Genomic DNA, 27705 nt, shown 5'->3' with positions numbered 1-27705 from the left:
AACATTATGTACTTCTTTTTGGTTGAAAACTTCTGGGTAAAGTTTGTTTCACATGGACCATTCTCGAGGACATTATAGTACAGAAGAATATCTCAAAGCTCTACCCTGTTGATCACATCTGTCAGGTTTGAATTTCTGTGTTCGAACATAGGCTTACTGCCACATAAGGAGCATTGGAAGTACAACATTACTGCCAGCTTCACGGCATTTTTTTTGCCAGTAATACTGCAACTTCAACGGAAAATGGAGTTCCACAGACCACAAAAAAAGAACAATAACAGCATAAAATGCAGTTCCATACACCACAGATGAAATGCAGGACCATTTTTCGTTTTGGCCATCATCAGACAAAAAAACTGAAGCTGTCATTCTAGTTTATCTGGAGAACAACCGCACATGTCTCTTTTGACATAGGGTTCATGCACAAGCACCTCGATGGATGATTTGGCATTTGGCAACAAATCAAAAGCGTGACTGTACATAGCTGTGGATTACCAAAGATCAGCATACATATCAACACATTCTTGTAGGATCACCTGGTTGAGCTACAGTGTTGTGTGCCAACCTATCTATCGTTTGAAAACCGCCTATCTATCTGTTGGTTGGAAAATTTCCTGTGGTAACAACACTAATCCTTTTCTATTTCTTCTAAATTACTAATCATTGCTTACATTTCTTCCATTTTCCTAGTTTACAACCTCTGGCCTACTCCTGCTGCTACTGCTAGTGTAGAAACTATAAGGTGGAAAATCTAGTAAGAAATCTGTACACATGGACCTACGTTAGGTGCTGGGTTAGCTTTGTACAGTGTCATGGGCTATCAAACGTGGATGTCCAACCGGAAGTATCTGTACGAAACCAAAATAAATGATTATAGGTTAGGGTCATAACGATAAGAATATTTCACAAGTTAGAATGAAACAGCAGATATGCATACTTGTGTGTTGTTACCTTGTCTTGTGAGCATGAGATGTCCCCAAGGAAGTCATGCATCTGGTGACAGTCGAGCCTCCTGAAGATCTGCATGGCTGGCAGAGGTCGTCTGCTGAGGTAAAACTGATGACCGTATCCATGTTTCGGGACAGATATCATTTGAAGGGCGACCTTGGTGATCCTACATTTCCATCTTTCGATTTTACAGGAGTTCTGTCCTGGCTTGCTTCCTTTTCTGCTTCCTTCAGTGCTTTCTTCCTCTCAGCCTCGATCTGCTTGAGATTCTCCTCGTGCGCCTTCCGAAATAACCCCACAAAGGTCAGAAGGGTGGAAGCAACTGCATAGTTTTCAAGATTCAATATGAGTAACAAGAGATAAGGGAGATATCAAATTACTAGCAAATGCTTGCTTTATTTTGTCGATAGATGAGGACATGCAAGGAGGAGTTAAGGACAGTGATGTCATTTTCTTATTTTAAAGTGAAAGAAATACATTTACATCGATCAAATGATAAAGCAAGTCATAAATAAATCACATAAAAGGAACTGTTGTAGTTCAGACATGTATGTTTGCCAGTTGATATTTACTGGCTCAAAGAGAGCAAAGTGAAGAGGAAAATAACTACAGCAGATCTGATGAGTAGCAAACTATAGGACTGTTCTAGAGGCAAATAAGCAAGCCAGTCAAGAAGATCCGACACTCAGGTAAATGCTGATCCCAACCAGGCAACCACTTGTATTGACTAAAACTGGAGACAAATAGCAATAAGCCAAAATCACCACAAACAAGTCTAGCTAGGAGTACTTGGAGAGAATCCTCATTAATCCAGCTGAAGTTCAAAATCTCGCCTTTAGCTTGTTAGGACAGCAACCAATGAACCTCAAGAAGTTTGCTGAACATTGGCTCCGCACTTCCAGGTGAAGCGTCAATTAACTTATTGCAGAAAAAACAAACTGAAAATGTATCGTTGTCTTGGTGAGGGGCAGGTGCAGTCTACCTACACCATCTTAAATCAGACCAAACACATCCATAGTCTCTAGTTCCTCATTCTATCATCTTGGTGCATCAATGACTAAAACTTCACAAGCATAATTGGAAAAGGAGGAAATAAAATATACATTCATTCAGAACCATCTCCCATAGACTGATTCAATTGATAATTTGGCATGGAAATTACCTTGCTCAAAAGGGTATTTTGCAGGGTCTTCTCCAAAATAAAGGGAAAGCGCATCTGCACTTCTACCCTGTCAGCACTTGTACGTCAAAAGTGGGCAAACTTGAAGTGTACACTATTAGTAATGAAAGCAGGGAGGGCCATGAAAGGCTTACTACTTCAACGTATTGTGCTGATAGGGCGCGTACATCAGCACCAGAAGCATCAATGAACTCCTTTAAAGTCTACATTGCATTGAAGCAACAAATTATAGAGCCCCATACAAGAAAACATTGAGAAATACAAAATAGCTACCAAAACACTTCAATAAAACCGAATGGCCTCAAAAGGATGGGAAATGTACCTTCCGGAAAACATCAGAAACTGGCCCATCACTTTCTGAAGCAGTTAGTTCCTGTTCAACTTTCTCTAGCCCTTTTACAACTGCCTGCTGTTCATCCGCCAATGCTTTCAATTGCAACTGTTTAAATAACTCCAGAATATTTAGTAAATATTATCAATGTAAGTCATCCATATTAGTCAGCATGCACGATACCTTCGAAGCAGCTTCCAAGCTAACTAGGTCCTCATGAAAATCCAGTAGTTCTGGTGACTTTCCTGCAAGGGACTGAAGAACACTTAAACCAGTCATTAAGTTTTGAAGCATACTGTATGAATGCAAAATATGCAGCATGAAACCATGAACCAAGAAGACTATTGGCGATTGGTTTTCTTCAAATTTATAACACATTTTGATTCTAAGGTCCGCGTCTACATTTACAACAACACCCATATCATGATCTATGAGTCAACACTAAACTAGCCAATTGTCTATAGATTCAAAAAAGTTCAAATTAGAAACAAATCTACTTTACAAAAATAGGATCTGGTCGATAATAATATCCTGCGATTTGAAATCAATGTAAAACCATATTGAATTACTTATAACCATGAATCAGATTCTCCTTTTGTTAATACGAGTATTTTCAGACGTGGCCTAGTATTTGCATACAGATAATTCCAATATTTTCAGATTGAATTGCCCGTCTTTTTGAGGAAAACTGTAGCGAGGCCCCAACAGTGAACTTATTAATAAACAGAAAAAATACAACTCATGTACAATATTTACTGGAAACCCTGTGAGTTGATCTATACAACAAGATGACTACATGGGATACTAAGCTAAAGAATCCAGCCAGTTAAGCATAGGGGGTCTTAGACTCTTAGGCTGCATTTGGCATTGCGGTTGATTATGATAATCCAGCTTTTTCAACCAGCTTTTGCCGCTTTTGCTGTTTGGCTAACCAATTTATTCTCTGCTTTTGTGGGGTTTTTTCGAGCAGATTATAAGGTAAGTTAAGCTCATCACAATTCAGCGATAGTAAACTGAGCCTTAGCCTACTTTTTAAACCTATACAAAAGTAGCTGGCAGCTCTTGAGAAAGCTAATCTTCCACGAAGCAAAGGAGGGTCTAGTTCGCTCAAAGATTACATTAGGGTAAAAGATTTCAAGCAAAACGGCTTCGAGAAATAGGTGTGCAAACTCTTGAGCAATGTTTTTATGGCGTCCTTATATCGTTGCTATATCAACGATATAACAATGTAGCACGGTTGTAGCCTGAAGCGTTCAGGCTTGCGATATATTTGGCTTCTGGCGTCCGCCATACACGCATGGAACAGCAGCCAACGACAGGGAGAAATTGGCACACGTGCGGGAACTATCAGCCAACGGCGGGAAGGTAAGAGCTCTTCGGACTCGAGAAGCAGAGAGAGAGAGGGAGAGAGAACAGCCATGGCAGGTTGAAATCGTTGTATACCTCGAGTCCTTGTCCTCGTCCTCTCCGGCAAACGGCAGCAAGCTCAGCCTCCGCACCACCTCCCCTCCACCCTGTGACCCCTTTCCCCTTCCCTCTCCTCCCGCCACCCCCCTTTCCGCTCCTTCCGCCAGCCCCTTTCCCCTCCAGATCCAGCTCCAGGGCAGCACCTCTGCTCCAATCCAGCACCACTAGTCCTCTCCTACGTGCATGAGGTGACCATCAAGGTATCTCACCGGCTCCCCCCTCCCCCTCTCCTTCTCCTTGCTCTTCCTCCCCATGCTAGCTCTGTTTCTTCTGTATCTGTCCTCTCTGTTCTAATTTCTGAATATGTGGTTTACACGTACGGCCTGACTGCCTGTTGCGCTGCTGCTATATGTAGAGAGTAGACTGTCCTCCCAATGCTAGTGCTCTGTTTCTTCTGTATCTGTTCTCTCAGTTTGTTGTCATACATATTACAGAGTTAGGTGTGATTTAATTTGCTATCATTTGCCATAAGGTTGTGTCTATGATGTCGCCACGCCATACGCCATAAGCGTTATAATAATATGAAGGGGGTCGGTCACCATAAAACTCGTTACGCCATGAAAACATTGCTCTTGAGATGTGCTCTATAGCACGAGGGAGGCCAATTACTGTGCAGGTAATACCAGCAAGCCACAAGCCTTGCTGAAGTCGTGAAAGAACATATCTAGAGTATCGAGTCCACAAAGCAGAGGCGGAGGACGAAAAAAATTCAAGGTGTGGCAAAGTCTGCCGGAGATCACCGGAGGTCCAAAGCTATGGAGTCGCACTGGACAGATTCTGTCGTTGGTCGAGCGTTGTCCTCGCCGGAGTGGCGGACTGCCATGCGGACGACCATTGCCTCCTCCAACCCGCACGGGATGACATCCCAGTCGACGGATCCGGACTAATCGGAGTCAGATCAGCTGACCGCCATGCCGTGGAAGGCTGGAGATCACCGGAGGTGAGATCGGGTGACAAAGGGGAGTGGAGGTGAGTTGAGTGAAATGGCTAGGATTTGGTCCGACGAGCGAATGGGAAGGAACATATACAGGTCGGATGGGCCAACATGGGCCCGGTCCGACCTGACGGATGCGCCTGGGCGCCTCCATATTTGAGCTGGATATGAGGTATGCCTGTCAGCCCGGGCGTTTAAGACCCGTTTGTGGCGCCCGTCTGGATCACTTTTCTGTGATCGGTTAGTGACTGAGCGGCCTGTCTGGACGTTTAAGACGGGTTTAAGAGGTCCGGCTGTAGATGCTCTAAACCCTCAGTCTGGCGCCTCCGTAGGCTACCCGTCGTCAGTCGCCCGCCTGTTCCTCGCGACCTGGCCGGCCGGCACCGTTACGCTAGCTGCTTAGGGTTGAATCGCGTGTGCGTGTGTGGGTGGAGCTGGTCGCGTGTATGTGTGCGTGGGCGATCGAATCGAGCTCGACCGGTTCCTGGCACACCAACTGGATAGGTCGGCCTATTTCTTTCACCATTTTTCTGGATGCGTTTGAACAAGACAGCAGATCGATCGATACATACGTATGCACAAATTTTGTTTTGCTCAGAATTAAGGTATGGCGGCCAGTGGCGTAGCTAGTGGATGGACAGGGTGGTCCATGGACCATCCTGAAATTTTCCCATGGCATGTATATAGTGTAGTAGAAAAATTATATCTTCATAAATAAATAAATTTATGTAAAATTTCTATCATTGGACCACCCTAACACACTAGGCTGGCTATGCCACTGATGGCGGCTGCCATACCTTGCCCACCGGGGACCTCCGCCACTGCCACAAAGCACGCAGGTTGAACTGTCAAATCTTAGTTCCTTCGGATTAACATGTCTCTGGTGTTAAGTCGGTCTTGGAGTACGAGCCAGGAGAAGGCCTTGACTTTAGGAGCGCACTTGCAGTTGCAGGCCCAGAGCCATTTAAGATGACATGGGTTTGGTGATGCTTGGACGACTTATTTAGTTTTTACCTCGGACAATTTTATGACCCCAGATGCAGATCTAGACATCATTACTGAGATCATGAAGGTAGAGTCTGTTAAGATGTTGATGAAGGTAAAGCAGCTCATTGTAGGCTTGACTAGAAAGCAGAAGGTGAAACATGTGAAAGATATTGACTGCTAGGCTACAACAACAACAAAGCCTTTAGTCCCAAACAAGTTGGGGTACGCTTATTGACAGCTAGGCTGATCATCCAAATAGCTAAACTGGTCATTTATGGTCAAAGAGTTAAGTCTGGCATAAAACTCACAAGGAGACCGGTCGATTCTATTAATATGGCATTTGGCGATTCCTTTTTACTTGTCACGAGGCTGAAGACATCACGCCACCAAAAGAACCCACACGAGTGGAAGGATGGGGGTGCCAGGCTAACCCATGGAATGTTCTCCTTACTGTAGAATTTATGAAGAAGTCTGACCGTGAGGGCATCATTCTGTACAGGCAGAACAATAGCAACCCCCCCCCCCCCCCCCTCTTCTGTCTTTGTGTTTGCAAACCATATCTGAGGCTGCAACTGGATTTGCATCGACCAGAAAATTCGGATTTGTCTCTCGAGCGAGAGCACTGTGTATTACCAGTCATCACATGGCCAGGTGAGATCAGGAAGCGCTGAGAGCACCACGGGACTTCATGGGATGGCAGGCAAGAGATAAAGGCTATTTAGGCTATTGAGTCAATTTAGGCTATTTATCAGTTTATGCCAATACACATGTAATATAATATATACTATATATGGTAGACTTTTTACACAAAAGAAATTGTGTATTCATTTCGAATTGAGGTGGGCCTGCCCTGCCAATCAAGCACCCCTCCTTGTTCCCACTTTGCCTCTCAACTCTCGAGCATCCATCCTCTACTGCACCTGGCCATCAGGTTATCATCAATGGTGCTTGCCATCCCCCATTCTCAACTGGCACAAAGCAGATCATTGCCAAACCACAAACTGATTTGCGTGATCTGGATTGGGGTTCTACGGGCATTGCCGTGAATCAGCTACCTACGGAATGTTATTTTCCTCATTTTTTAATCAATCAACAATGTCTGCCAATTATTTCCATACCTTGCAAAGGAAGTGCATTAGTGTTGTTCTACTGCTGGTTGCACGGGTCTCTACAAGTTTTAGGATACTGTCCAAGCGGAAACCAACAGCCTGGCCTGCAAGGGAATAGCAAAAAAGAAATTGGAATTGTTTTTTCTTTATATAAAAAGAAAATACGAGGCAGAGGATAAAATTGTTCGGTAACCAAAAACCCCTGAAGATGCAATAAACTTGTATTGATACAGTTTCAATCTACTCCCCAAAATAGTACCATACAATAGATAGTTGGAGCATTCTTCCCAACTAATAGTCTAATAGGATGGTTAGAAATCAGCGAAGACATTACCTCTTGGTGTCCCTTCATTTAATGTGTTCCCAATTAACAGAATGTTCTTCATGATCACCTTCAGCTTCTCAGAGCCTCTGAGCTGATTGGCACATCAGAAATGAGTTCTCGCGTGCTAAACATGAATACTGAAAGTGAAAAACCTTAGTTGTTAGAATGTTTACCTCCTCACAAGCCGATGCCACGGTCAGCAAATTCTTTCTAACATCCCTAATCTAAGCAGGAAATAAATAAGTGGAGAGTGAGAAAGCCATGAACAACACAAATGACCTTAATCTCTAAAACTTAACAGTGTATGACCTGTGTCTGGAACTGAATCTTGAAAGCAAATATCCTAAACTTAGATTCAATCCTTGGCACCTTCATCAATTCTAGAAAGAACTGCATATTATAGGAAAAAGACAAATAATAAGGTAAATTGAGGTACAAATGTAAAATGCCATTTAAAACTTCAATTGAGATAAAATATGACCAGAGAAATTTCTAAGAGAAGGAAGCTATAAATTACTCCCTCTGTCCCAAAATAAGTGACGCAAATTTTATACTAAGTTAGTACAAATTTTGTACTAAAACAGCGACACTTATTTTGGGACGGAGGGAGTATGTGATAAGCAGGTAACTTAGATAAAACATGATATTTGCATGAGAGCAGTGTGTGTAAGCCAAAAGATATAGATTTACCTGTTCACACTTTCCAAGAGTTTCCTTATCTCCTGTGAAGTTCTGCCAGCCAAATTTACAAAATACATAGAAAAAAAATTGTTCATGATTACACTAGGGGCAATGGAAAAATTCAAGGAAGTGTTAGTTTGGAAACAACCTTTAGAAGCTCCATTTCCTCTTTTGTTGGGCAAAACTTTATGAGATTTTCAACCTGATCAGCGTCTAAAACTGAATCGTCCAAAGCCAGAGCAGCACTCTATTATAAGTAAAGAAATTAAAGACATATAGGTAGAGAAAGTACAATTACTATATAAAAAATCTGATATACAGTCATGTGACTTAATTATGAACAAGAAAAAAGATTTATAATAATAATTATTATTATTATTCTTGACCCAACTAACTAACAAGCCAGAATTAATTTGGTGCAAACTTCACATAAAATATAAGGAGATGTTTAAAAAACTGAAGCAGCTTAGCCATGAACTGAGTTCTCAAGTACATCAAAATAATGTGATTCTGAAAAACAAATATGCCAAGGACCTCCAAGCAATTTTTCAGGTGAAAGAACCCAGTGGCAAATTTTCCCCCTAAAACTCATTGATAATTTATTTGAGTTATTAATACCCAATCTTCGAAACACTTAAATAAAACTGATGAAAACAAGCTATGCTGGATCTTCTACACTACTTAGAAAGAAATTGAGCAATCAACAGGATTGCCCTTCGAATGACAGTATGTGACCTCTTTGCTACCAGGGTCACTTGTGGTGTTTGTCTAACTGGCTTTGCCACTAAGCTCCCTTTCTTGTACGTATGTTTGCTCTCTACTCAATGAAATTATATGAGCATGTGCTGTTTGCATGTTCTCCACAAACACAGACGACAACTAGTAGGGAGATACTTACCATCATATCGGAGAGTGGCATTTTGATTTTTGTCAACATGATCTCTGTGTTATTTGCCCGCCGTATATCCATCTGTGGATTTTTCAAGGACACCAACAAAACTTTCAGCGTTTTATTTGCACCAGAGGGACACAAGTTATGTTGTCAGAAAGAAAACACCACCCACGCTCTTTCCTTACAGTAAGTTTAGTTCATGAGAAAGGCCGTCGTAACTTGCATGTTATCAACTTTACTATGACTTCAGTCTCACATTGTAACTTAAATTAATGAGACCAACCCGGGCTAGACTAGCCTGTTGGCATTTTTTATAGAAGAAAACTCCGTGAGCACCGAGTGTTAGAGCCGAAGCTCGAACACCGGCGGGCTGGCTGCAAACTCCAGCGCCAAGCGAACTGAGCTAAGCTCGGTTCTCTCACATTGTAACTTGGGAGGAGGTAATTTTGCACTACTTTCATGCATGACCTTACATGTGATATATCATATATTAAAGAGCAAGCATCTTACAATGCTTGTTTAAACCTAGAGTAATTAACATACTATGAAATTGAATAGAGTACTGCACTCTGTCTGCGTTGTAAAGATGTGTCCCCTGAAAGGATATTACAGAGTTCTTTTAATGAAGAAAAAGTACAAAATATCATGATGCTGGCATGCTATGCACCATAAACTTTGATGCCACTAAATAATTCAGTGGCATAGCCTAGCTAGATGAGACGGAACGCTGGCGGCGCTTTTGCTTAGTATTTGAAATTGTTGAAGTTACCAGGTGAATTTTATCGGTTTTCGAACCAAGAGATTTTCCAGCCCCTTCTGTTTTCGCGCCGCCTTTTGCCTTTGGAGCAATAGTAAAAAGAGACGCCAGTTCATTCACATCAAACTCGGAATTGCTGCATAGATGGCACCATCAGTTAGTTGAACAAGAATGAACTTTATCATTTTAACATATTTTGCGAGAACTGAGCTGATAGCGACATTTGATCATCAGAGCATTCTACGAGAATTCATATCGTCTGGCAAACAAGCAGCTGAAATAACAGAGGGTACCTATTAGCATCTGCTTGCTTTTGAATTTCTGCCCATAAGCTTCCCTGCATTGCTCTTGTTACTTTGACCCAGTGCAGTGGTTTTAGAGATGACTTCCGTGCTACAGTAAGTGAGGTTGCACCCAAGGAACGAAGACCTCTTGCGCCAGGTGGAGGGGGGCCACCTCGTCCACCAGGAGGTGGAGGGGGGCCACCAGGTATTCCAGGGGGTGGAGGGGGGCCACCAGGTATTCCAGGGGGCATTGGAGGAGCAGGCGCACCTGGAGGGGGAGGGGGGCCACCTACTCCTCCATGCCCTCTAGGAGGAGGTGGTGGCGGAGCCCCGCCATATCCTCCGGGAGGAGGTGGAGGACACGGAGCTCCACCTCGAAATCCTGCGGGAGGTGGAGGGGATGGAGTACCTCCTAGCCCCCCTCCAATAGGCGGTGGTGGCGGTGGAACTCCTCCAGGTGGAGGTGCCCCTCCATATCCTCCGGGAGGAGGCGGCGGCGGCGGAGCCCCTCCATAAGCTCCAGGGGGTGGCGGAGGAGGTGCAGGTGCCACTTCGTATCCTCCGGGAAGTGGTGGCGGCGGTGGAGCTCCACTATGTGCACCAGGAGCTAGCGGGGGAGGTGGTGGAGGCACCCCTTCGTATCCTCCGGGAAGCGGCGGCGGCGGTGGAGGCACTCCACATGCTACAGCAGGTGGTGGCGGTGGTCCAAGAGGTGGTGTTGGAGGTGGAGCTCCATCTTGTAGTGGAGTTCCTTTTGGTCCTCCAATAAGAGAAGGCAGTGGAGTTCTTATATTTACTTCAGAAGAAAGTGGAGGTGGAATTATTTCCTTTCCTTCACAAAAAGGAGGTGGTGGCGGAATTGGAGCTCTAACTTGACATTCTAGTAGGGTTGGAGACGGGCTTCCTTCAATATCACAAGGAGGGAAATTCCCAGTGCTTTCTCTAGGTGGAGGTGGTGGTGGCAGCGGAATTCCAGCATCCCTTGTTAGAGGTGGAGGTGGAGCTATTACATGATCCTGGGAAATGGAAGGAGGCAAAAGTGCTTGATGGTGTCCAAAAGGAGGTGGTGGTGGTGGTGGAGGTGAGGGTATATCATGCCTTTTAGGTGAAATTGGAGGCAAAGGGCAAACTACTTCATGCTCTCTAGGCGGAGGTGGAGATGGTGGTGGTGCAGACGGGGATGATGTATCATTTATATGAAGAGCTGGTGATTGAGGTAAATGGGGAGATGACAAGGATTGTGTTGAGGGTGTAACTGAAGGTTGTGGAGATGGCAGCGGAGACAAGTGTGGTGGCAAAGGCGGGGCTGCAGGTGGTGTTGGAATGGCTCCAACAGGTGAAATCCCCCTATGCCAGCTGGGTGGATGTGGTGGGGTTGGAATGGCTCCATGTTCTTTTATATGAACTGTGGAGGGTGGGGTTTCATTGATCAGTTCATGCCGCGAGGATTCCTTGCATGCTTCCAAAGGAGGATCTAAAGGCTGTTCATGAGGTACTTCCTCTTTAAATTCCGAACTTGAAGGATCGTTTGCTCCAAGAAGTGGAGGAGAGGGGGGTTGTTTTCCTGGTGGTGTTGCTGCTTCTTTATATGAACAATCTGAAGAAGACTTTGATCTTACAAGTGCTACCGATTCACTATCATTACATGTAATTGGCAATGGTGGTTGTGGCAGTAGAGGAGGCAGAGGTGGAGGCTGTGGTGTACTATGTTGAGAAGTTTTGGGAGATAAAGAATGAGGCATCTGAAAGAAATACTTTGCATCTTCACTGGTAGTTGGAACATCCATGTCAGTTCGTATATTTCTTCTGTTTGCTACTTCTGTGTCTATAAAATCAGAGGCTCCTAAGAGAAAGTCTGTCATCAGTATACTACTTTCGGATGGTAAAGTTAGAGAGGAAAAATCTAGGTTGAGAATAGTTTGTCTGTGAGGACTAGAGGAGCAAGACCCTTTTTCTCTTCTTTGTGCATGATGAGATATTGAGGTGCTTGAATTATTTTGAGTGCAAAAAGTATGTGAAGGAGGAGGTGGGGGTGGTGCTGGAGGGTACCTGTTGGGAGCAGGCAAAACAGGAAAAGATAGACTACCCGGATGTAAATCTTTTCCATGTGTCTTTGCTGGGTAAGGTTGTCGAGGTGGTGGTGATGGTATCAAGGGAGGATGAGGGTTAACATGATGTTGATGGTTGGCATGTGATAATGGAGAATAAGAAGTTGACATCTCTATATATGCTTCCAATGAAGATGAAGGTAGAGATGAAAAAGTTTTGATTGGTCGTAGAGGGGGATTTACTAGAGATGATACTTCCGATGATCTCAGAGATGTAGAGGATGGGGGCGGTGGAGACACTGAGGTTGTAGCAACAACATCCCTTCCGCTTGTAGAAGGAACAGAATTCTGATCAAATTCTCTTTGCAATGGAGATAGAAAGGATAAATCTGTCGATGCTGAACGGAGCACATTACGCCTGGGAGAATATGGAGCAAAAATACGTTGTGTTGACAAAGGAAGAAAAGATTTTTTCTTTAGCGCCAGTCGAGACGAGTCAGCTGTAATTGTACTTGCACTGGCATGAGTTAGAGCGCCATTTGCTTCCAGGCTAAACCCTTCAGGTAGCATATTCACAGAAGAAATATTCGAAGGTTGGCCTGTCGAGTTGGATACTGAAGCTTCAGTTCCCTCTGTTTGTTCTGCAGTTCCATTGTTATTGGAAGCATCAGACTGCTTAATCTTTTGCTCACCAGAACTTAAAATCAAGGTAGCACTTGTGCTCTGCAGGTGTGGTCTCCCTAACAGTGGAGGCTCCACCCTGTTATTCTCATCTGTGGGCTCAATCACCAGTACGTTTGTGTCACTGATGCTAGGTTGATCTGTGTTACTGTCGTTTTCTTGTTTGGTGCCATTGGCAGAAGTAACACATTCTTCTCCTGGACTACCTCCCTCATCCTGTTTGAGAACAATGTCAATGTTAAGTCCTTCAGTACCATCAGCCTCTGTCAATATGATGCTTTCTGAATTGTGGACTGCATTGCCTAATTCAATCTCGCCCTCCAGCACTTGTTTTGGAGTGGTGACTTCAGATATGATTACTTCTTTGATCATCTGAATGTCCTTTGGACTATTGGTTTCCAATATAATCACCTCTTTGACCAGCACATTATCAGTATGACTCAAGTCTTGCTTGGGATCCACTGTCCTGTCCTGCCTTGAATCGCTGTTTTCAACTGTGCAGCCATCATCTTTATCTATGTACGTAGCAGAACTCGAATTGCTGCTGTCTCTGCCTCCATCTGTTGTACTTTCCAAACTTGACACTACTCTGGTTATATCTCCAAGCATAATATTGGTGTCAACAGATGTGCATGCATTTTCATCATTTAGTACTCCAAATGACATATTCATGTCATCAGTTTTACTTTCTGGTGATCCATCAATATCATCATTGCTCAGCTCAAGACTGGAAAATGGTGAGATTTTCCTGGCTTCAGCGCTTGAAGTACGATCTGAAGAAGCTATGGAACGAAAATCAGCATCCCTGTGTCCATCATGTGAGTCAGGATTACTGAAGATTTCTTCTGCTTCAAAGAACTCATCAGTAGAGCCAACTTCTATCTCATCACCACAGTCGTCGTCATCATCATCATCATCATCATTGGATGCAATTTCGGAAGACGCATCAGATTCAGCATCAAACTCTGAAAAGAGTACCTGGTTCAGGCATGCACTTACAATTAACACTAATCGATTTGATAATAAGTTGCCCCAGACATGTAAGAAAAAAGCACGGCCTACCTCTGCCTTGAAGTTCTTTGTGAACCGGTGATCAGCATCCCAAGAGACATCAATGTCCTCAAAGTTCAACTGTAAAATGTGAGACTGGATAAAGAAAGTATTGAACATCACCCTAAATATTAACCTTTCATTTTCTAGGCCATCATCCACATGCAAGCATTCAAGGACCACATCACCTTGGACGCAGGATCCCACATTTAACTTCACCGGCATGTTGTCTGCCTGCAATGATAGTTAACAAGTAACTAACACAAATAGCAGAATGGTCAAGATCTAATTTGAGCTTGATGGTACCTGTCTGTAACGCCTAACATGTTTCTTGGCTTTGAATGGTGTTGCAAGAGCATTGCGGCCTCTATCAAGCGTTAGAATATCCTGCCCATATACTCGAACTATTGGTCTACAACCACCTACTCCATCGAAATTTGGTACTCCTCTAAGAATTACACAATCCAGGGTGAAAGGAATAGGTTGTGTGGGCAACCCCAACTCGTAGTCCATTCTGCATATGTACTGTAGATATCGAACATGAGAAGGCTGTGGATTTAATGTTGTTAACATCTGAAGAAGCTCCTTGGGTGCTTGCTTGTACACCATGTCCAGAGTTCTTTGCTCTCCATTGTATTGTTTCCGGTACAGAAGAAGAGCTGCAAGCATAAATGCCAAGACTGGCCATCCGCCTTTCTCGCAGTGCATTAGCAGAATATTTTGCTTCCCTTCAAACATGAGCCACCTCTCGCTCAGCCTGAGGAAGTGGATGATGATGTCCAAAGGAAGCAATGGGCATCCTAAGTATTGGCAGGGGTAATCTTTGACTGTAATTCTGTACAGAGAGAACAAGCCTGAAACCAGACTTTTTCCTTCATCTCTGAAGTTTAATACCATCAATGAAGAATCTGCAAACTGCTCGCGGAGCTGCAACACGATGCTGTCCAGGTAATTCTTGTATTTGAATTGGTCCATAGTTTCTGTCGAGAAGCAACAATCGAATACTGCAAGCATTGAACAGGCCAGTCATTTTGTCTTCATGTCAAACTGGACTTGTAAGCATATTCACGAAGATTGTAGCAGCATTGTGCAAGGCTGGCAGGCACTACTTGTTCAAAACAATCAGATACGGGAATAGCAACACTGCATGATAATTTTTGGAGTCTCTGTTCGGACAGTTCAGTAACATATTGAAAACCTATACGACTCACAAGATTTAAGTATTGTGATGATTGGAAAAGGAGCATGAGATCATGTCGTTGTCTTGTCCCCCATTTAAGTCTTGTTCTAGTTTTCAAATTATAATTTCATGGTAGTAATCAGCCCCTGCTTCGCCTTAGTTATACAGCTACTTCTTCTTTTCCACAGGTTAGAACAGCACATTCATTTGCATTGGCCTAAGTAAACTAGAATGGCTTTAAAAAAAGAAGCTAATGCAGCACGTACATAATGTACGCATTAGTGATAAAATATGGGGAAAAGGGAATAGAATCTAGTAGTGGCAGTTTCTTCCCGTCAAGACCAAATCATTACGTAAAACTTCTAAATTTATGAGGCTATAAAAGAGCTATAAAAACACAAAAATCGCGAGCAATTCCATGCCCGCTTGTATCCTTGGCGAATTGCCCCAACATTTCGAGAGGACGAGGCGGGCGGGGTTACCGTAGACGCGGTCCGCGATCTCGAGGAGCCGATCCGGCGGCTTCCGGTAGAACAGCCTCCGGAACAGCGCCATTTCCTCCTCGTCCCCGTTGCCGCCGTCTCCGGCGGCCTAGCCTCCGGCACCCCGCCTGATCGCGTTCGCCTGCTGCGCAGCCAGCCACCGACCGAGGAGCACTACCAACGACGCCTCGCCCGCGCCGCCGCGGCCGCCGGCGACCCAACGACCCAGCTCCGGCACGCAACGTGCGCGGAGGGAGGCAATGCGCGGCGGAATTCGCCCCTCGCTAGGGTTTCGCCCTCGTATTTTTTTTCCTCAAATTTTTTGGTGCGAAAAAATCTCTGGTTTTTTGGGGTCGCTGCTAATTTTTTGGTGTTTGAGGTGGCGGAGAAGGAAGCGGAAGGAGAGGAGAGAGAGAGAGAGAGAAGGAAGAAGGCAAGGGAGGAAGGAGGAGGCGGCACGAGACACAACAGGCTCCAGCTCGGCTGTTTGCAAGTTTTTTTTATTTTGCACAGTATAATCATAATCTCACATATACACACGTACATCCACATGTACAAATATTTTAACGTTAGATATCAAGTCAACTCAACATTTTAAGATTGATAAAATCAGTACATGCGTCTTCGGAATGTCTCCTCCTATTAGATAAGCATCATCAAAAAGCCAAAAAACAAAAAAATTTATAGATATCATTGTCAAGTCTAGTCTTAAACTTAACGGATTAGTTTCACCACATGAAATTTTAGTCTCTAAGCCGCCCTTAGATTTTTGGAAGTGCAAATCTGTTTATCCAATAATATAATTATAATGCTTATATATACATGCATATACTCATATCTATAAACACACGTATAAATATTTTATCGCTATGAGAACCTTTAAAATAACAAATTGGTATAATATTTTAAGATTAACAAAGTCGGTACATTGGAAACCTCTTTTTTCATTAGATGAACGTCACCGAAAAGACAGAAATAAATTCAAAAACCTGTAGACATCACTGTCAAGTCTGAGTCGACTCTGGTGGATTAGTTTCATCACATGGAATCTACTCTCTCTATTCCTAAAAATAAGACCTTTTAAGATTCAACTATATACTACATACAGATGTATGTAGTCATATTTTAGAATGTAGGTTTACTCATTTTATTCCGTTTGTAGTCTATAATCAAATCTATAAAAGGTTTTATATTTCGGAACGGAGGGAGTACTCTCTAAGCTGCGCTCGGTCCGTTGGAGATTTTTGAAAGCGCAAATTTGTTCTCAATTGCATATGCGCTTGAGATAAACAGTAAATCATTAAAAGGTACTCCCTTCATGATGGATACATCTATTATTATATCTAAATAGCTAGCCTCCATTACTAGGAATTCTTTTGCTTCTCCTTAAGCCACATCACCCAAATTAGTTTAACCCTTAGATATACTGGATCAATCAACAATATTCGTCTGATCTACATATTAAGAGCTGATGCACCAACCATATATGTAGTAACTGATGGTGCTCTATTTGAAAGAAAACTGAGTCATGCATGTACATTTTATTTTGTATTAGTTCCATTTTTAATATATAGATCAAGATATTTATTTATTTATTTGTTTGTAAATGTTGATAAATAAATTACCTTATCTAAAGACAGTGGTTACATAATTAGTTCAGCACAATTTTTATTTCATACAAAATTCCGCTGCAACGCGCGGGGCATCGTCTAGTTTATTTAAATGGTAACTAATTCCGGACGAAGGAAGTAGCAACTAATATCACTCCATCATGAAACTTTTCACGTAGTCAAAATATTCAACAATATTTGTAAGGAAAACTAAAATCTTTAAATATGTTTACTATTTTGTGCATTTACTGTTCATCTAAATGCATTTGCACCCGAGAGCAAAAACATCACATCCGCAGATGTTCTGTTAGCAATTTTCATTTCAAGAAGGGTGAGGTTATATATTAAAGTTGTTCAATTATTCTCATCATCTAGAAATGGAAAAGGATACCCAGGTTTTCTGGTATGCCAACAGTCTTTCTCCGCACTTGTTGGTAGCGCGCCGTGGACGAAGTTCGATGCCGCCGGATCTCTGAAGCACCCTTGGATTTAGGGTAGTGTTGCCATTAATGCATTGGTGGACAACGCCAATGATGGCTAATTGAGGACTGCATTGCCATCTTGGAGAAATAAGCCGATGAATAAAGACATGTAACCATTAGAGATCATTTGGATAGAATTGGGGAGGCCTTACCTCGATGAATTCCCATCAAAGCCGAAGCTCGTCATGCTTCGTCGAACGAAGAAAAAGCCAACAAATCTAAACACAAACAATCGACATCCAATCATCCACACCACCAAAAGATGCCATCGAAGACCACCTACATGAATGAAGACAAAATTAGGCCCCATATCCGGCCCAGACCGAAGGTCTACACGTCATCCATCGATACAATCAACACCACTAGAACGAGGACAGCATAGTGGAGACCTTATTCCATGTTTTCGATGACATTGTCGCCTTGCCAGCTCCATCAGACACCTAGACTAAACCCTATCCAGAGCTAGGATGACCCAAACAACACAAACCAACCCCGAACCGGGGTTCCCCCACTTCGCTGGCATCGAAGACACCTGGAGGCAAGGAGAACCCGCGGCTATGACATGTACAAGAGAAACCCTAGCCGACTTTCCTGTCGCAAGAGATTGGGTAAAAAATTATGCATGGTGGAAGATATTAAGAAACGCAACACATGCAGAACATTTCTATCATACTCACGCTTCATGGGGATTTGGATGGCCGTCTAGGTCAGATCGACAACTTCACTCCAGCCTGGATCGTTAGGTTTGGTAACCTGGAATAGATCATGGACTCATGCGGCGATCTCCCGTTCATGGGATGGGTGTTACACCAGTCCTGAGGACCATACCAACACATCGGCTCCGGTCTCAAACTTAATCTCGGATCAGGACCACGACTCGAACCACACCTCGGATCCGGGCTCGAGCATGGGGCTGAGTGCTACCCCCATGGATCACGGATTCATCTTGACCAAGGAGGAACCCAATGCCATATAAGATCAGAACTCGGGCAAAATTCTACTAAGCCTGATCTCCAATCAAGCCTTAGGTGAGAATGACAGGGCACTCCTGAACGAGATGCTAGATCGGAGTAAGAGCTTGGTCATCTCGGATAATCACGATTTAGTATACAATCAGATCTTGGAAAATCCTGAAGGAGCTAGAATTTCCATTCCACCATCATCGCCTATAGTCGCTACCATCGAGGATTTGACCGTCTTAGCAAGCGCCTCCGAGGAGGCAACTGATACGGATGAAGATATTGATGAAACTTTTTTTAAGGGGTAAATGCTTTGCTTTATTGATCAACAATTAGGAGTTCAGGAATTACATGGGAATTGAAAGGTTGTAGGAGCCACATATGGCGTCCTTCCCCCAAGTGCAAAGCATGCTTAGCTAAGTGGTGAGCTTCCCTATTAGAGGCTCTCCCTTCATGAATGAAAGAAATAAGCTGAAAGTTTGTACTACCATACTTTACTTCTTGAACTATCTGGCCTGTAATCCCATGTGTGCCCGAGTTTATCTCCCGTACAGCAGTAAGACAGTCCGAAGCCACGACGATATGTTGAAGGAGAAGATCTTGTGCTAGGGCTTGTGCTTCACGGCATGCCAAAGTCTCCAAGGTGTGCGGATCGGTTAGTCCATGAAATACCACTGCCGAGGCACCCAAGTACTTGCCGTATTCGTCTCGACACACAGCGCTCACTGCACCAGTAGGTGGGGTTTTGGAGACCGCCCCATCAACGTTGATCTTGGCAAAACCCGTCGGTGGTGGCCGACAACCTGCTACTGTTGACCGGGTCGATCCCGCATGTGGTAGCCGCTCTGGTCTTGTCCCCTTCAGCTCCTGGATGAACCTTGTGACAAAAGAAAAAGTTGCCGCATGACTCTGGTGTTCGCCCTCATGGATGAGCTTCCTCCGTGCATACCATATTGCCCATAGTGTGACTGTCATGCGGTCAAGAGCACCAGCAAATGGGCCGCCACCTCCACCCATGATGTGTATGATCACCCAGGGGCGCAACAGTCTTCGAGGATAGTACTTCATCCAAGTTTATTGATTAGACACAAGGGGAGCCAAAGAATATTTATGGGCCTTAGTAGTTGAGTTGTCAATTCAACCACACATGAAAATATATCTTTCTGCGGCAAAGTATATAGCAGCACAATAGTTTGATAGCTTTGGCAGTAGCAGTAACGGTGGCAATAATAATAGAAGAAGTTTGTAGTAGTTGTAACAGGAGTAGCACAATAGTAACTTAGCAAAGACCAATAATAGTGAAGTGTAGGCATTGGATCGGTGATGAATAATTGAATGGATGAGATATATCATGTAACAATGATAACCTAGAGCGACACAGAACGAACTCCAATTCGTCAATTCAATGTAGCTAGGCATGTATTCCTGCTACTTGTAAATTGCATTGGGATTTTCCCTGGAGAGGAGGGTAGATGCGGCACAGTAGAGATAAGTATTTCCGTCAGTCAGAACCAAAATTACCTAACCAATAGAAGAATCAGGCAAACCTCCTTTAGCAGCACCTATACATACAAAACCAAACACTTGCACCCAACGCGGGCAAGAGGGGTGTCAAGCCCCTTGAACATGTTACTTGCAAGGATTAAATAGTGGTAGATAGATAATAGAAACAAATAAAAGTAAATAACAGTAAATAAATGGCAACAAAGTATTTTTGGAGTTTTTGTATTTATGTTTGAGTAGACCCGGGGGCCATAGTTTTCGCTAGAGGCTTCTCTCTTGAACATAGCATATGGTTGGTAAACAAAATTACTGTTGGGCAATTGACAGAATAGCGCATAGTTATGACATGTTATTCACGATAATGATCATGTATATAAGCATCACATCCATAAACAAGTAGATCGACTCCCGGCTACATCTATTACTATTACTCCACTCATCAACTCCTATCCAACATGCATCTAGACTCTAGAGTATTAAGTATGAAACAGAGTAATGATTGGAGCAAGATGACATGATATAAAAAAAGTAAGACAAGCAATATGTTTAGACACCATAGTTTTATCCTTAATGGAAGCAATAAAATGTGTGTCATGTACCTTTCTGTCACTAGGATTGAGCAACGCAAGATTCAACCCTTCATAAGGCACCACTCCCACTGAAGATAAATCAATTCAGTTGGCCAAATCAAACCGGTAGATGGGAGAGAATTACAAAGCTATAACAATCATCCATAAAAGAATTCAGAGAGGAATAAACATATATTCATGAATTATCTGATCATAAACTCATAATTCATTGGATCCCAACAAACACATTGCAAAGAAGATTACATGGAATAGATCACCGCGGGAATCGCCGTGAACTGTATTGAAGATCAAAGAGCGAGAAGAAGCCATCTAGGTACTAGCTGTTGGGGAACGTTGCATGGGAAATAAAAAAAATTCTACGCACAAGAAGACCTATCATGGTGATGATCATCTACGAGAGGGAGATCGGATGCACATACCCTTGTAGATCGCTAAGCGGGAAGCATTAAGAAACGCAGTTGATGTAGTGGAACATCTTCGCGATCCAAATCGTCGCCATCCCACGATCCGTCCCGATCTAGAGCCGAACGGACAACACCTCCGCGTTCACCACACGTACAGCTCGACGATGGTGGTGGAGCTAGTCCAGCAGGGCTTCGCCTAAGCACAGCTGAAACTAGACTAGAGGAGAAATGGATCTAGAGAGAGGGAAGCACGTGGCTGATTGTTGTGTCAAAAACCCTCAAAAACCTCTAATATATATAGGAGAAGAGGAGAGGAGGCAGCCTTGGCCCCTACTCCAAGGAGAAGGGGTCGGCTGAACCAAAGGAAGAGTCCACCTTCCCTTGTGGGAAGGTGGACTACTTTGGGAGGACTCCTCCTTTCCTTCCTTTTAAAAGTCTTTTACCTTTTATCTCTTCTCCTAGCTACATGGGCCTTTGAGAGAGGCTTTGGCTAGTGGGCTGGTCCAACTCTTCTCACAGCCCACAAGCCTCTTGGGTCATCACACCCCTCCCGGTGGTCCCCCGGCACCCTCCCGGCACTCCCAGTACACTATGATGAGCCCAAAACTTTTCCAGTGACCAAAACAGGACTTCCTATATATTAATATTTACCTCCGTACCATTCCGGAGCTCCTCGTGACATCTAGGATCTCATCCGGGACTACAACAACCTTCGGTCACCAACACCTATAACTCAACTATACCGAAATGTCATCGAATCAACCACCCCTCACCGAAGGCAAACAAAACTTTGTGTGTAGACAATTAGAAAGTGGGCAAGTAGGATCAGTGCATGCGCTTGATCGGGAGTCCGCGAGACGGATTGTGATTGGATCGCGAAGATATTCCACTACATCAACCACATTCTTTAACGCTCCCACTTAGAAATCTACAAGGGTATGTAGATGAAATCTCTCCTCTCGTAGATGTTCATCTCCTAGATTGATCTTGGTGAAGCATAGGAATTTTTTTTGTTTCCAATGCAACGTTCCCCAACAGAAAATATGTTGAAGCCTTGGTATGATTGACATATACCAAAGAACATTAATGGGGATTTTGGTCTGCCTCTTCTCACACATACCATTGTCTACCACAACATACGTGGAAGACTTGCAAATGGGACAATAGTTCAAGCCCGCATACTCAAGCCTAAATAAGGCACATCCTTTCTCACATGCATCTATCTTCTCATAGGGCATCTTAAGTACACTGAATATTTTGTATGACTCGTACAAGTTTGCAGGCATGACATGCCCTTTGGGTATAAAGTGACCAAATAGTGTCATCATAGCGTCGTAGCATTCTCAGCACAAGTTAAATTGAGCCTTCACAACCATTCTTGTGCGATGGCATCCAGCTGACAAAGCTCAGTGTGATCGTTAATAGGAAGTTTTGAAGACTCCAACATTTCATAGAAGGCCTTTGCAGATTCCTCCATCTCATCCTATGAATCCCGTGTTGGGTAACGTACCATAAATTCAAAATTTTCCTACGCCATATTCAGATATTCCTATGGAGAGACCAGCAACGAGAGAGGGGCGAGTGCATCTTCATACCTTTGAAGATCGCTAAGTGGAAGCGTTGCTAGAACGCGGTTGATGGAGTCGTACTCGCGGTGATTCAGATCGCGGTGTGATTCCGATCTAGTGCCGAACCACGGCACCTCCGCGTTCAACACACGTGCAGCCCGATGAGGTCTCCCGCACCTTGATCCAGCAAGGAGGAGGGAGAGGTTGGGGAAGATCTCCGACAGCACGACGGCGTGGTGTCGATGGAGAGACGAGGTCTCCCGCGAGGGCTTCGCCAAGCACTGTGGGAGGAGGAGGAAGGAGAGGAGCAGGGGTGCGCCGAGGGAGAGAAGAAACCGTGTGCAAAATAGCCCCAAACCCCTAGGTATATATAGGAGGAGGGGAGTGGGGTGCCACCCCTAGGGTTCCCACCCTAGCTGGTGCGGCAACCCCCCCAGATGGGAAGTGCGGCAAGGCAGGGGAGGCGGTGGCGCACCCCTAGGTGGGCCTTAGGCCCACCAGCGCCTAGGGTTCCCCCCCCCCTCTCCACCTCCTCCGCCTTGGGCCCCTTCGTGGGAGGCGCACCAGCCCACTTTGGGCTGGTAGCCCTCCACCTTTTGACCCATGCTACCTCTTGGGGCTGGTGGCCCCTCCCGGTGGACCCCCGGGACCATTTCCGGTGGTCCCGATGGTCTCGGTACGCTACGGTGACGCCTGAAACATTTCCGGTGTCCAAAACCATCCATCATATATATCAATATTTACCTCCGGACCATTCCGGAGCTCCTCGTGACGTCTGGGGTCTCATCCGGGACTCCGAACAACTTTCAGTAACCTTGTATAACAATTCCCTATAACCCTAGCGTCATCGAACCTTAAGTGTGTAGACCCTACGGGTTCGGAAAACAGGCAGACATGACCGAGACACCTCTCCGGCCAATAACCATCAGCGTGGTCTGGATACCCATGGTGGCTCCCACTTGCTCCACGATGATCTCATCAGATGAACCACGATGTCAAGGATTCAATCAATCCCGTATACAATTCCCTTTGTCTGTTGGTATAAAACTTGCCCGAGATTCGATCGTCGGTATACCTATACCTTCTTCAATCTTGTTACCGGTAAGTCTCTTTACTCGTTCCGTAGCACGTCATCCTGTGACTAACTCCTTAGTCACATTGAGCTCATGATGATGTTCTACCGAGTGGGCCCAGAGATACCTCTCCGTCATACGGAGTGACAAATCCCGATCTCGATTCGTACCAACCCAATAGACATTTTCGGAGGTACCCGTAGTGCACCTTTATAGTCACCTAGTTACGTTGTGACGTTTGATACACCCAAAGTACTCCTACGGTGTCTGGGAGTTGCACAATCTCACGGTCGAAGCAAAAGACACTTGACATTAGAAAAGCTTTAGCATACAAACAATACGATCCAGTGCTATGCTTAGGATTGTGTCTTGTCCATCACATCATTCTCCCAATGATGTGATCCCGTTATCAGTGACATCTAATGCCCATGATCAGGAAACCATGATCATCTATTGATTAACGAGCTAGCCAACTAGAGGCTTGCTAGGGACACATTGTGATCTATTTATTCACACATGTATCACTCTTTCCTGTTAATACAATAATAGCATGAACAATAGACGATTATCATGAACAAGAAAATATGATAATAACCATTTTATTATTGCCTCTAGGGCATATTTCCAATAGTCCCCCACTTGCACTAGAGTCAATAATCTAGTTACACTGTGATGTATCGAACACCCATAGCATTATGGTATTGATCATGTTTTGCTCGAGGAAGAGGTTTAGTCAACGGGTCTGCAACATTCAGATCCATGTGTACTTTACAAATATCTATTACTCCACTCTGGACATGGTCCTGGATGGAGTTGTAGCGGCGTTTGATGTGCTTGGTCTTCCGGTGAAACCTAGGCTCCTTGGCTATGGTAATGGCCCCAGTGTTATCACAGAAGAGTGTCATTGGAACCGACGCGCTTGGAACCATTCCAAGGTCGGTGATGAGCTCCTTCATCCAAATTCCTTCATGAGCCGCTTCTGAAGCAGCTATGTACTCCGCTTCACATGTAGATGCTGCCACGACTTCTTGCTTGCTGCTGCACCAGCTCACTACCCCACCATTCAAAACATACACGTATCCGGTCTGTGACTTAGAGTCATTCGGATCTGTGTCGAAGCTAGCATCGACGTAACCCTTTACGACGAGCTCTTCGTCACCTCCATAAACGAGAAACATCTCCTTAGTCCTCTTCAGGTACTTAAGGATATTCTTGACCGCTGTCCAGTGTTCCATACCGGGATCACTTTAGTACCTCCCTACCAAACTTATGGCAAGGTTTATATCAAGTCCGGTAGACAGCATGGCATACATCACAGAGCCTACGGCTAAAGCGTAGGGGACAGTACTCATCTTCTCTCTATCTGTTGTTGTGGTCGGTGACCGAGTCTTACTCAATCTCATACCTTGCAAAACTGGCAAGAACCCCTTCTTTGAGTTTTCCATATTGAACTTCTTCAATATCTTGTCAAGGTACGTACTTTGCGAAAGACCTACGAGGCGTCTCGATCTATCTCTATAGATCTTGATGCCTAATATGTATGCAGCTTCTCCAAGGTCCTTCATTGAAAAACTCTTGTTTAAATAGGCCTTTATGCTCTCAAACATCTCTATATTATTCCCCATAAATAATATGTCATCCACATACAGTATGAGGAAAGCTACAGAGCTCCCACTCACTTTCTTGTACAAACAGGCTTCTCCATAAACCTGTATGAACCCAAACGCTTTAATCACCACATTAAAGCGAATGTTCCAACTCCGAGATGCTTGCACCAGCCCATAGGTGGAGCGTTGGAGCTTGCACACTTTGTTAGCACCCTTAGGGTCGACAAAACCTTCTGGTTGCATCATATTCAACTCTTCCTTAAGATTCCCGTTAAGGAATGTTATTTTGACGTCCATTTGACAAATTTCATAATCATGAAAAGCGGCAATTGCTAACATGATTCGGACTGACTTCAGCTTCGCTACGGGAGAGAAAGTCTCTTTGTAGTCAACTCCTTGAATTTGTCGAAAACCCTTTGCGACAAGTCGAGCCCTATAAAAGGTCACATTTCCGTTTTGCATCAGTCTTCTTCTTGAAGATCCATTTATTTTCTATGGCTCGTCGATCATCGGGCAAGTCCACCAAAGTCCATACTTTGTTCTCATACATGGATCCTATCTCGTATTTCATAGCCTCAAGCCATTTGTTGGAATCCGGGCCCGCCATTGCTTCTTCATAGTTTGAAGGTTCACCGTTGTCTAACAACATGATTTCCATCACAGGGTTGTCGTACCACTCTGGTGCGGAGCGTACCCTTGTGGACCTTCGCGGTTCAGTAGCAACTTGATCCGAAGCTTCATGATCATCATCATTAACTTCCTCTTCAGTTGGCGTAGGCGCCACAGGAACAATTTCCCACACTGCGCTACTCTCCGATTCGAGAGGGGGTGAAATTACCTCATCAAGTTATACTTTCCTCCCACTTACTTCTTTCGGGAGAAACTCTTTCTCTAGAAAGGATCCGTTCTTGGCAACAGAAGTTTTACCTTCGGATCTAAGATAGAAGGTATACCCAATAGTTTCCTTGGGGTATCCTATGAATACGCATTTGTCCGCTTTGGGCTCGAGCTTCTCTGGTTGAAGTTTCTTTACATAAGCATCGCAACCCCAAACTTTAAGAAACGACAGCTTAGGTTTCTTGCCAAACCATAGTTCATACGGTGTCGTCTCAATGGATTTAGACGGTGCCCTATTTAAAGTGAATGTTGCAGTTTCTAATGCGTATCCCCAAAATGATAGTGGTAAGTCGGTAAGAGACATCATAGATCGTACCATATCTAATAAAGTGCAATTACAACGATTAGACACTCCGTTGCGTTGCGGTGTGCCAGGCGACGTCAGTTGTGAAACGATTCTACACTTCCTTAGGTGTGTGCCAAACTCGTGACTCAAATATTCTCCTCCACGATGAGATCGTAGACACTTAATTTTTCTGTCACATTGATTCTCAACCTCACTCTGAAATTCCTTGAACTTTTCAAACGTCTCAGATTTGTGCTTCATCAAGTAGATATACACATACCTACTCAAATCATCGGTGAGAGTGAGAACATAACGGTAGCCACCGCGAGCTTCGACGTTCATTGGACCACACACATCAGTATGTATTATTTCCAATAAGTCGGTCGCTCTCTCCATTATTTGTGAGAATGGAGTCTTAGTCATCTTGCCCATGAGGCATGGTTCACATGTGTCAAATGATTCAAAGTCAAGAGACTCTAATAGTCCATCAGTATGGAGCTTCTTCATGCGCTTAACACCGATATGACTAAGGCGGCAATGCCACAAGTATGTGGGACTATCATTATCAACTTTACATCTTTTGGTACTAACACTATGAATATGTGTAACATCACGATCGAGATCCATCAAGAATAAACCATTCACCAGCGGATCATGACCATAAAACATATCACTCATATAAATAGAACAACCATTTTTCTCTGACTTAAATGAGTAGCCGTCTCGCATTAAGCAAGACCCTGATACAATATTCATGCTCAAAGATGGTACTAAATAACAATTATTAAGGTTTAAAACTAATCCCGACGTGGATGTAGAGGTAGCGTGCCGACGGCGATCACATCGACCTTGGAGCCATTCCCGACGCGCATCGTCACCTCGTCCTTGGCCAGTCTTCGCTTATTTCGCAGTTCCTGCTTTGACTTGCAAATGTGAGCAACAACACCGGTATCAAAACCCAGGAGCTACTACGAGCGTTGGTAAGGTACACATCAATAACATGTATATCATATATACCTTTAACGTTGTCGGCCTTCTTGTCCGCTAAGTACTTGTGGCAGTTTCGCTTCGAGTGACCTTTTCCCTTGCAATAGAAGCACTCAGTCTCAGGCTTGGGTCCATTCTTTTTCTTCTTCCCAGCATCTGGCTTACCGGGCGCGGCAACGACTTTGCCGTCTTTATTGAAGTTATTCTTACCCTTGCCCTTCTTGAAACTGGTGGTCTTGTTGACCATCAACACTTGATGCTCTTTCTTGATTTCTACTTCTGCAGACTTGAGCATCGAGTACAACTCGGGAATGGTCTTCTCCATCCCTTGAATGTTGTAGTTCAGCACAAAACCTTTGTATCTTGGTGGGAGAGACTGGAGGATTCTGTCAATTATAGCATC

General features: G+C 44.1%; 1 protein-coding gene across 10 annotated transcripts; it reads right to left on the bottom strand.

The window, feature by feature from the left end:
* Nucleotides 1–403: 403 nt before the first annotated feature.
* Nucleotides 404–16009, bottom strand: LOC123395271 (formin-like protein 12). 10 transcript variants are annotated; one of them, XM_045090237.1, is made up of 18 exons: nt 15337–16007; nt 13981–14678; nt 13687–13908; nt 9905–13602; nt 9624–9747; nt 8861–8932; nt 8111–8209; nt 7972–8013; nt 7591–7671; nt 7455–7505; nt 7291–7372; nt 6966–7060; nt 2643–2714; nt 2451–2567; nt 2263–2331; nt 2111–2177; nt 952–1270; nt 404–848 (listed from the first exon to the last, which is right to left on the bottom strand). In XM_045090237.1, exons 1-17 carry the CDS (start codon nt 15407–15409, stop codon nt 1089–1091), a joined length of 5844 nt encoding a protein of 1947 aa, XP_044946172.1. In that variant the 5' UTR covers nt 15410–16007; the 3' UTR covers nt 404–848; nt 952–1088. The 10 variants fall into 10 exon arrangements, with proteins under 10 accessions (XP_044946172.1, XP_044946171.1, XP_044946170.1 ...); XM_045090236.1 differs by having other exon boundaries at nt 938–1270; nt 9905–13908; nt 15337–16006; XM_045090235.1 differs by having other exon boundaries at nt 9905–13908; nt 15337–16006.
* Nucleotides 16010–27705: the final 11696 nt, after the last annotated feature.

The sequence above is a fragment of the Hordeum vulgare genome, chromosome 5H (assembly GCF_904849725.1).
Source record: "Hordeum vulgare subsp. vulgare chromosome 5H, MorexV3_pseudomolecules_assembly, whole genome shotgun sequence".
In the NCBI taxonomy this organism is placed as follows: domain Eukaryota; kingdom Viridiplantae; phylum Streptophyta; class Magnoliopsida; order Poales; family Poaceae; genus Hordeum; species Hordeum vulgare.
The sequence above is the reverse complement of the archived record's forward strand: the minus strand, read 5'-3'. Positions and strand labels throughout refer to the sequence as shown.

What these genes read in the sequence shown, in the direction of transcription:
- LOC123395271 (XM_045090236.1), bottom strand. Translation starts at nt 15,409, where the DNA reads ATGGCGCTGTTCCGGAGGCTGTTCTACCGGAAGCCGCCGGATCGGCTC. An exon ending in AGGAAATGGAGCTTCTAAAG is followed by an intron (nt 8,014 to 8,110) that starts GTTGTTTCCAAA and finishes TTTGGCTGGCAG; the next exon opens with AACTTCACAGGAGATAAGGA. An exon ending in TAATGCACTTCCTTTGCAAG is followed by an intron (nt 2,715 to 6,965) that starts GTATGGAAATAA and finishes AGTGTTCTTCAG; the next exon opens with TCCCTTGCAGGAAAGTCACC.